The 10,956-nt window shown below is 33.4% G+C and overlaps 1 protein-coding gene across 1 annotated transcript; it reads right to left on the bottom strand.

Annotated features, from left to right (window-relative positions):
• Positions 1-1,773: 1,773 nt before the first annotated feature.
• On the bottom strand, positions 1,774-2,670 carry LOC122083087. Its single transcript, XM_042650766.1, has one exon. The coding sequence runs from the start codon at positions 2,536-2,538 to the stop codon at positions 1,954-1,956; it is 585 nt and encodes a 194-aa protein (XP_042506700.1). The 5' UTR covers positions 2,539-2,670; the 3' UTR covers positions 1,774-1,953.
• Positions 2,671-10,956: the final 8,286 nt, after the last annotated feature.

Below are 10,956 nucleotides of genomic sequence, written 5' to 3'. Positions count from 1 at the left end.
TTCAAAAATCCATTCTTAGATGCTTAAATAAAAACAAATAATCTCTTAAACTGAGGATTTCTAGTAATGTGTTCTCTCTCATAGGATAATAACTTGAAAAATTGTTCCAATGTTATATTTTCTTTACATTTTACCTTACTTAGTAATTTTGCATATCCATAGCATGATTGGCTTCATTCTCTCCATTGCCCATTGTGTGCTATGTGGCATTGCAATTTGTGTGTAGTGATACCATACTTTGGAGTATCACAGTACTCAAGATTTTTATACTAATGTTTGGCTCTGCACTGACCATGGGAGCAAGCTTCATTGCTATACACTTATAAGTAAAATTTCTATTTGTTTCAACTTTAGTACATAAATGTGGACCTAATGATTTGACCATAAAAAGTTGTTTTATTATTAGAAAGTGAGGCATGTATCCTCCAATTGCAGCCCTCTTCAGAACAGATAGTTATAACCTTGGTCTTCTATTTTTTGTTCTAAAATTATCAACCCCTTCCGGTATGACATAATTTTGAAAAATAACCCTAAAGTGATTGACATCATCAAAAACATCATGCAAAGAGGGGAAGGTGCTAATTCACTCTCCACTAAAATAAATAAATAAAATCCCCTAAATTTTGATACAATATATGCTTTCCTTTTTCCATGAAAACAAAAATAATCAAATGTCATCTCATGCATTTTTTTTTTTTTTTTTTCATTTCTTTTCAAATATTACCCAAAAGAAATTTCTTTCCAATTAGTTTTTAGATGTTCACTTTTCACTAGATTTTTTAGAAGTTCACTTTTTCACTTGACATGTAGGAAACTTTGGGGTTTTCCAGTTTATAAAAATATGCCCTATCTAATTTTACGTGGTGAACATTTAGGTCATACAATAAGGCCTTCCCATATATGGGCCATAGCCCATGGGTAGAACTATAGCAAACAATTCAAATCCTTACATTGGCCTTATAGCTCATGGATTTGCAACTTTGGATCAACCATTGGTTTTTGTATCACTTGGGCTTCTTCTGTCTGGTGAATGTTGAGAATATATCTTACCAAAAAAAAAATGTTGAGAATATATGGAGTAAAGGGACGATAGTTTTAGGAATCAGTATTAGATCAAAACCGTGTGATAGAGATCAGTTGATTGGATCCGGCTCCTCTACCGTGCAATAGAGATGACAGTTCAGATCCAACACCCTGGAATGCCATAGACACGTATTTTGAGGTGCTCCAAGGCGTTGGATCTGAGTTGCCGCCTCTATTGCGTAATAGAGGAACCCTGACCAGTTGATAACTTGATAGGTTGCCATCATAAGATTTTGATCTAGAATCAGACTGATATGGCCAATGAACTAAATCCAAGCGTAGCTCTTACACATGCATAGGAACCAATGTGAACACACATATAAGCATCAACAGGAATGACATTTTTAACTTCCAGAGTTTCACGGGACTGGGGTGGTCATTATGCCCCCCCTGCCCACAGGTTTCTTTTCACCAAACTTGTAATATTGATTATGAAATTTATAGCAAAAGGCCATTTTTATGGTAAGTTATGGCGGCTGCAAAAGGGGATTGTTGAAGAAGAATTAGGCAGGTGTTAGTGTTAACGATGTAACTTCCAAGCCTCTCTCCCTCTGAATTGGCTGCCCACACAAGAATATGGATCGAACACATCAAGGTGCCAAACCATGAACGAAACAGATTGGGTTGTACTGGTTCAGCAGTTCTGTATGATCCATGGTTTTAATCCTTCGATCCATGAAGAAATCTATATGGAATATGAACTATGGAGTGATCTTTCTATTCAACAATACTGTAATCACTGTATTACACAAAAGAATTTCTTGTTTTCTTTTCATTCCCAACAATTACAAAGAATTAATTCTCTCATCTTCTAAAATAGGAGAGCAATCAGCACATACACGTTAGCCTTGAGGTTTTATTTCAAGAGTTTCACCTAGAGCAGAGGAGTTGGGGTTCCTCTGTTATGGTTTCTAACGAAGGCTTCCTCGACCTGCAAGATGATAACCTGTGCTTGAATTCTTGCAAAGAGAAGTCTTCAATATCATCCAATTTCAATCTCGGCAATCCATCTTCACTTCCTTGCAAATTGTTAACAGAAGCTGAGACTGGCGTAACCCGTGCTGCAGCAGCAGCACCACCACCACCACCACCGGACTCCGGTAACAACATCCCATGTTTCCCCCTAGAAGCCCGCTTGGCTGCCGAATTGGCAGTAATCAAAAGCACTCCCATATCCATCGCTGTGATAACAGAATTCAATCTCTTCATAGGAAACAAGATATAGACGTTACCCATCTCTAACTCCTCATCAGCGTTGAGAGCAGAGAATCTACGACCAATATGAAGCGATTGGGAATTCACTAAGAAGTGATTTGGGTTCTCAAACATGAGCTCCGCCGCGTTGATGGGTCCGTCCAATTGCTTGATTTCGCCGATGGGTGTGATTACTTTTGCACATCTGGATTGCTTATTGCCTGGAATCGAAGATACAGTGCAGGAGACGTAGTTGCCCATCACTAGTTGCAGAAGAACGATAAGAAGTAGAGAAGAAGAAGATATGCAAATGAAGTGTTTGAAATTAAGACTGAAAGAAAAGGAAGGTTTTGAGTTTGTTAAGGCTCTATCTTGAGAAGTTTTGAGTTCTGAGTTTTTGACGCTGTGGACTCAGATAGGGGTTATAAGTAAGGAAAGGAAAGTGTGGGGCCCACAAGAGATGTGTGGGCCATAAGGGGGATTAGAGACTCGGACAATTCGTTTCGGAAGACGGTTGTTGGTTTGACATGGTTTGTTCGTTTAGGTGGAAAGCCGCGTAGGAATTTTAAAATTGGGAAAAATAAGAAATAGGAAAGATCCAAACAAATTCCAAAAGGAAAAGACATAAAAGGAATATTGAAAAGGCGTGCGTTTAGATACGTTAGCAGATATTTCGCTGTTATTACGTGTGGGGCCTACCAAATTTATTTATTTTTTGATTTTAGCTCTTGTGACACAATATATTAAGAATATTTCAAATTCCAATTTCTCGGAAGGTTCTTACTTCTACTTCTGCCTATAGTAGAATTACGTCGCGTTTGGTAACACTTTAAAGAAGTATTTCTTCTTCTTCTTTTTTTTTTTTCAATTAAAAAAATTAGGGAACGAGTTGGGTAAGTATGGTTATTTTTTTGTCCTCTAGAAGTGAAACAGACATATGGGTTACTAAAACACAGAACAAAGAATTGAAATCAGATCCTAATGATCCTACCAACTGATTTGGTGACACTTTTAATAAGTATTTCTTATTGTTTTTATTTTTTTTTCCAACAAAAAAAAATAGAGAATGAGTTTGGGTAAGTTTGATTAGTTTTTTGTTCTCTAGAAGTCAGCCAGACATATGGATAACTTAAAAAACAAATAACAAAGAAGTGAAAAAATCAGATCGTACCAATTATATCAGTTTAATATTAGTTTAGGTATTCAAACTATCATGAAGATTGAAATTATGATGAATGTCAAACCCTTCTTCCAGTGAAGCAGTGAAAGCTTCCTTTTCTTGATTCAATCTAAACTAACTGTTTAGCCGAAACTAGAAAAACCGACAAAAAACAAAAAAAAATCTAGTAAAATCCAATATGTTTTTACATTTTTTAGTTTTTATAAATGAAAACCAAGATCAGAAAGATAAAAAATCATTAAATAAAATTGATAATAAATCGAAACCTATCTGTGGTTTGGTGTTTGAAGCCTAACATCTTACTAGTCTAATCGAACCTAAAATATGCAATAAAAGAGAAAAATTCGATCGAATCGCACCTAATTAACCATTTCACACTCCTAATTAATTTTGTGTTTGACCAATTAGCAGCCTTATTGAGCTCACTATGGAAAAATTAATTGATAGGAAATGAAATAGTTTGACATAAGGGAAAGATTTTCCATTGTGATGGTCATTGATTTGTGAAATAGGATAGGAAGGGGCTTCAATTCCCCAAAATCTAGGGAACTTTCTTCACACACACTGTAAGCATCTACATCAATGGAGAAGACTTGGGGTAAGACTTTCTATCCCTTCATACTTGCTTGCCCTTGCTTCTTTCTCCCTCTTACTACATACCATAGATGTGGGTTTGTCCCAAACTATTTCTACAAAGTCAAATTTCACAAGTTTAGAAGCTTCTGTTTTGTTGACCTCTACAATGGCTTCTTAATGTAATGATCAATTCAATGAATCGATATGTTAAATTGGAGCAAGTTAAACCTTGTCAAACCTTTGCGGAGGTTAAAGTGGGACCAAAGTTGGTGGATTAGCCATTAGGGTGCAACATTCAAGGTTTTGTATATATGGAATGGAATTGAGTTTCTTGTTCAGCTACGTAATATATGCTAGTTTCTCTATGCGTCTCTCTTTCTCTCCTCCCATTATAGAAGATATATATGTCATTTTATGAAAGAGGAGGAGAGAGAACTAGGCGCTAGCATAGCAGTCTCGCAACGTTCGATCTCCCATATGAATTTTATTGTTCTCAATGAAAAAAAAAAAAAAAATCAATAAATTTGAAATATGAATACTCTGAAGAAGTCAATAAAAACTAAAATATCTTTATGTATAGTGGAAGTAGCTAATGGAAGGGTTATTCTATCATTGTTAATGTTAAATTTATTTTTAATGGATTTTCGAAAGAGTGTCAAAATCCAACCCGAACTAGTTGGACCGACTAGAAAATACTGAACAAAAATGTACTGAATCAAACCGTTATCGGTCAATAGGGTTGGGATGTTTGGAGACCAGTTAATAAGCAAACCAACAAGACTGATTGAATGGCCCCAGTGAAATAAAAACCAAACCAAACCCAAAACTAATCCGATAAAAAAATAAAAAAGAAAGAAAAGGTTATATATATATATATATATATATATTTTTTGAAATACTTTTATGTAATATTGAAAAAAGGTGTTGGAAGATAATAACCTGATAAAAATTTGGATCAAAACCAAACTTCGGCTGAACGATTTGGCCTAGTATTAGAATGAAACCAGATCTAAATGACTGATGGACACCCTTAAAATTTTTCTTTTTTTATTTATTTTTTATTTATAAAATGATAGATACCTTAGGCATCGTTTGATAACTTTTCTGCTGTTTCTATGTTTAGAAACAGCAGAAACGACTATTCATGTTTCTGGAAACAAAAACAGATTTTTTGGTATTATAAATTTGTTTTTCGAAATGTTTTTTGCAGACATAATGCCACTAAAACCCCCAATAGTATCATCGGATGCCCAAAAGGGAGAGAGGGTTCGATTACCTCTTTTTAGGTTTAAATAGTTGAGAGATTTATCGGGCACAATAGCCCTTTTTATCTCTCAAATTTGTTTCTAGAAACGATGAAACAAGTCCGACTTATTTCGTCAAAGTCATTTCTAGAATTATAAATAGGTATAAATTTTGATTTATGTTTCTGGAAATTGGTGAAACGAAACAACTTTATTAAACACTTTTTAGGTTGTTTCTCCGTTTCTGGGAACCAAAAACGCAGAAACGGAACGTTGTCAAACGGTGCCTTAATTTTTATCAAATAAAGACTAATTGTTAATAGCTTTTGATGTAAAAGAATTTCATATATATCTTCCAAAAGCATAAGACATAAATCATTAAAAAGATTCATATACCTTTCAAGAAAGATAACAAAAGTGAAAGAACCAATTAAATCTAAGAGCTAGAAAGCTTGACTTGATCAGACGGTAAAGTTCACCACTCTATTCTAGGGTTCACTAACCCTAAAGGGTTTTAGAACCTTCTCAAAATATCTCGTTGATACCCTTCACGCATCTAAGACCCACTCCTTAAAACTTAAAACTATTGAAAAGAACGTATTATTTTAATTAAGCAGGTTCATTTTCATTTGATATTTCTATCATTTATAATTTGTTCAAGTTAAGTCAACTAACTACTAAAGATGCTTTGAAGAAGTCATTACAATACTTTTAATAAAACCAATACTTAAATAATTATAGTGACACTCTAGCTCTTAATACAGTTATTAGTGAACATATTATATATAAGAAAAAAATTTGTTATTAAGTAAGAGGCTGTCTAAATGACACCTCTATAGGTGTATGTAGAACTTGTAACCAACTTTTGATTTTAGATTGTTTTGTTTCCGAAAATTCTTAAGTTAGGGGTAAATTTTTTTTTTTTAAATAATTTGAAAATGACTTATCAACGTGTTGTCGTTAAAAGTTATCACTGTCTTTGCATGTTTTTCTAAATACATATATATATAATGTGAAAAGATTTACCCTCATTAAAAGAAGCGTGTTATATTAAAAGATCAGTAAAGTCAGATTATAAATTATTTAACACCTTAAGAGGTGTCAATAAGAAAATCCTATTAAGTAATCGAGATTTGTAAGTAAGCACCATAAAATACAAGTCAATTATTTGTATAAATGTTTGCTCTTTGAGGTCCCATCTTGCATAAATGTTTTTAATGGAGCCGGCCATGGAAACATATAATTTCTAAGGTTGATCTTATGGGAGAAACTCTAGCTTAATGGAAGGTTTTTGCCACCATATTTGAGAAGAAATAAATTTTTCCACCTAATACACATATTGAGCAGGCTAATTTGTCCATCAACCACTCATTTATACAAGACCAGCACAACCCTACTATTAAGGTACATTAATGAGTTTGACTCAGTTGGATGACTCAAGGGTAGGTAGTTAGGTGTGTAATTGTCTTCATTAGCAGGTAATTGAAGTAGTTTTTATTTGAATTTGAAGTATATGAGGACATATTTTAGAAATTTTAGAACCAGGTCTTGCCGTTGTACAAACCTAACCCTTCAAAGCTAGCAATAAATTAAATTTGGGCTTTTCTTTGTTGGCAGGAGAAAGGTGCATTGAGGATTTAGATCGATTCATGGTGATTTTTGACTTGTCCACCTAACCTGGTTGTTGTGAAAGACTTGCATTGGCCTTAGCCTTAATGGTTGGTAGGATTTGGATTGAAAAATCAGAGAAAGATTATCCAATGTTGAGCCAGTAAGAAAAAAAAAATGTTCCTATGATGTTTTGTTTTTTTTTTGTTTTTTTGACTTAATTATTATCTGGGATCGGGAAGTTCCTAAAATTTTATTAAATGAGAGAAAATAGAATAATAAATAAACAAAGGGGGGGGAATAACCCACCTTACCCCAATCCGTGAAATATAAATCACTCTAACATTTGCAAAATCCAAAAGAAAAATATCCAAAAGAGGAAAGATTACATCTTAAATATTGATAATCCCGTTTTATCCTCTCGAATGGTATTTGTATTAGATTAACAAATTGATGGGACATTTAGAATAATGAAGGGACAATTCAGACATTCGTATATAAGGGCATGTCATTATAGCATCCCACTGTTCCTTCGACAATTCCAAGCACATTATGCCATGGTATTATTAGCCAGAGGTGAGAGGGAGGGGAAGGGAAGATGCCATGCAACGATGATGGATAATGAGCGATGCATCCATAGTGGAAATGAATGGTGAATGGGAAGAGACATGAGAGGGCTAAAGGGCAAGGGGAGTAGGGATGGTGGTGGTGCTAGAGGTGGGGGAGCCGGAGGGGAGGGGAGGGGAGGGATATGAGTGATGCATCCATAGTGGGAATGAATGGCTTAGATTCATTTAATTCCATCGAACGGTCAATAAAGTGCTGGTATATGATTCTATATTTCTTGATTTTTCAAGGATTTTTGTTAAACCATTGAATTCTTGTGTTGGGCTATTTATTTATTTTTATTTTTATTTTTTGAAATTGAAATTCCTAAAATGTATTGAATTCTTATGTTTGTATTGAATTCTTGATTCGTTTCGATATATTTTGGTGGCAATTCAAATATAATTCTTTTTGAAATTTACGATGGTAACAAAGTCAAGTGTTTGACCGACCACAACCCGAGGACTTGGTTTGGAGGAGTATATAGGTACTATCATCTTGTAAGGTTTAGGGGTTTTTCATTTTAGCATTTTTAAGCAGGTGTTTCTTAGAGATCTCTGTTATAATCTTCTCCAATATACTGAATCACTTTGTTCTTCACTCGAGAACATAGTACACTACATTGGTATGCGAATTTTGTTAGATCTCTCTATCTTATGAAATCTATGTTTATATCTTCGTATTTATTGATATTTATTCTCATATAAAATGATCCAAAATAATCTTGACAGGAAATAAATATATAAGTGAAGGGGTAATGTGCAGCATGCACAAACTGTGCCATATTAGTTATATTCGGAACTCAAAATCAAATGCAATTTGATAAGCTTAGAACGTTGAAAAGTCGTGAGCCCATATCGTAGGAAAAATATCGGCAAAATATCGTAACAAGCGAGACGCTGACCTTTTTGATAATCGAGGAAACGAGGAAAGAGAGCAGTCAGCGTCCCTTTCCGCAATTGGTGTGTCGGTTGCCGTGTGACGATGGTGTGCTCTGGAGCGAAGCTGTCCACAGTTCACCCGCGGCGTCCTTTTCCGCGGTGTCACGGGGAAAGAATGATTGATTTATATAATTCTTTTTGTTTTTCTTAAATTTCTTCCTAGTTTCCACGCTAATACAAAAATCACTTATTTTAACTACCCTATTTAACCTCAATACCGATCTGTACTGATCCATTAGGTAAAATGATTCAAAACATCAAATATAAAAAAAAAAAAAAAAACAAAAAGGGATAACCCTATCCGATACTAATCCGATCCATATTGATATTAGTTGAGACCCCGTTAGTTTATTTGCATTTTAAATGTGACTTGTTGAATCGTTTTCAAAAAATGAGTAAAAAAGGGAAGAGTTGATGTTATTGTTCTAAACACATTTTACACATGTATCTATTTTTTTTTTTTTAATTGAACAAATCAGTGATTAAAGACCAAAAATTGAGGGAAAAAAAAAACCAAGAACACCCCATCCAGCTGGTTTACCATTTTACCTACACTCAATCATAGCCAAACCCTAATATGTTGTTAATTTGGAATAAAATCTCTTCCTTTTCTTTGTTGGTGTTACATTTGGATGCAGATATATAGGTAATTATTTACTGATTTATGTGTATATACTATTATTATTATTATTATTATTATTATTTGTGTGTGATGTATTGTTTAATTTTAAATGTTTAAAATGTGTTCCGTACTTCTTTTTTTTTTTTTGCTGTATCTACATTATTTTTGCCGTTCCATTCCTAATTTGATCCTTTAAAACACGTCTATATTAAACACCATTTTTATGCCATTCCGGATTTAATTAACAGAGGTTGAGACTAATCCCAAGACAGAGCCCAAGTTTTAAAAGCTTAGTCGACATAGTAATAAAAATAAATTTTTAATTAAAAAAGGAAAAAGAAATTTAGGTTTAGGATTGGACCCAAAAAAAATGATTCAATTGGTACATATCAGTATCAATATTAGTATGATTACTAGTATACTTGATACTGTGTTTTATAACCTTGCTATGAGGAAGGAAATACTCGTTTAAGTAGGCTATCAATCTATAATGAGTAACATGAAATGATATATGATAATTTTAGTTGTTAGATAGATAATATAAGATCTAGATTCTAGATTAGTCACACTTCAAATTTTATAGTCTATTTAAATTAAATATATTCCCGTGTATTGCATTACATATATTCATGCAAATCATGGTATCTTGACCATTACTATGCATTCTCCAATGATCTTCAATTTTCAAACATCAATTTTGCAACTTGACAAATTCTATTTAGGTTGAAATATTACGTATAATTAAAGAGATCTTAGGGATTCACTTTCTACAAAATTTGAACCCATTCAATCTGCTATGTAAAAGATATTTGGACCACCTTGATATGCTAATCAAGATAGATTTTTCTTAATTTTTTTTTAATTATCATTATATTTTAAATTTAAATATTACCCATGATTTTGCTTCCATCCATTCTATTCAGTATTTTTTTTCCTATGCACTCCTTCACATGACTTACCAAGTCCCCATGTCCCCACATTCTTGTAGTTTACTCCAAAAACATTTATCCTTCCATCATCATTTGAACATTTAAGTATAAATTAACTAATAAATTGAAAAAATTTCCCCTATCCCCTGGGACAGGTGTCCCTCAATCCATGATTTGATCGACCGACTCATAATCCTGAATGTTAAAGTAGTTGATCACCTTAAAGAGGAGAGTCAAAGGTTTCAGCTCTCCACGTTGATCTGGCTATCCTAGAATCCTAAAGATCTGATCTGGGTTCATTATTCTGATTTCGATTCTTGTCCTTAGAGATAAAGGAAAGGTCCTTCTTTTTTGGGGGGTTGTTGGCGAAAAGGGATTTAGACCTCCGATATTGTGATTTGTGACCATATGTTCTAATCCTCTGAGGATAAATATGTATTATGATCATAACTATTAATGAATATATATGTCGATATATCCATATCAATGAACTTGTTTGAATATCTATTATAATTCTAGAAATTAACCATGAACTTCGGTTGAATTGATTAAGCATCCTAATTCAATGAAAATATCCTACACTTCTCAAAAAATGGTGTTGTTTTTCCACTGTCTGATTGGTATCATGAGGACTTCATGCTAACACATAATGAGAAATGACAATTATAAGATTGCTTAAATTCAGATCTTTTTTTTTTTTTTTTATATAATTTTACCCTCGAACTAATACTAATATCTAATCCATCAGGTATTGATATCAATCTCAATCAATATCAATACAATATGACCAATATAATCAATCTGATATCGATACCTAAAACCTTGCAATCACCACTTCATGTCTCTATCGATGATTAAAAGTGATGCCGTATACACGTACACAACTCTGCATTTATCATCAGGAAAAAAAAAAAACTCCGAACTTTTCTTTTGATTTTAGACGAAACTTTTTACCTTATTCTTTTTTTTTTTT

The sequence above is a fragment of the Macadamia integrifolia genome, chromosome 1 (assembly GCF_013358625.1).
Source record: "Macadamia integrifolia cultivar HAES 741 chromosome 1, SCU_Mint_v3, whole genome shotgun sequence".
Taxonomy (NCBI): domain Eukaryota; kingdom Viridiplantae; phylum Streptophyta; class Magnoliopsida; order Proteales; family Proteaceae; genus Macadamia; species Macadamia integrifolia.
Note: the sequence above shows the minus strand (reverse complement) of the source record. Positions and strands in the feature narration are given on the sequence as shown.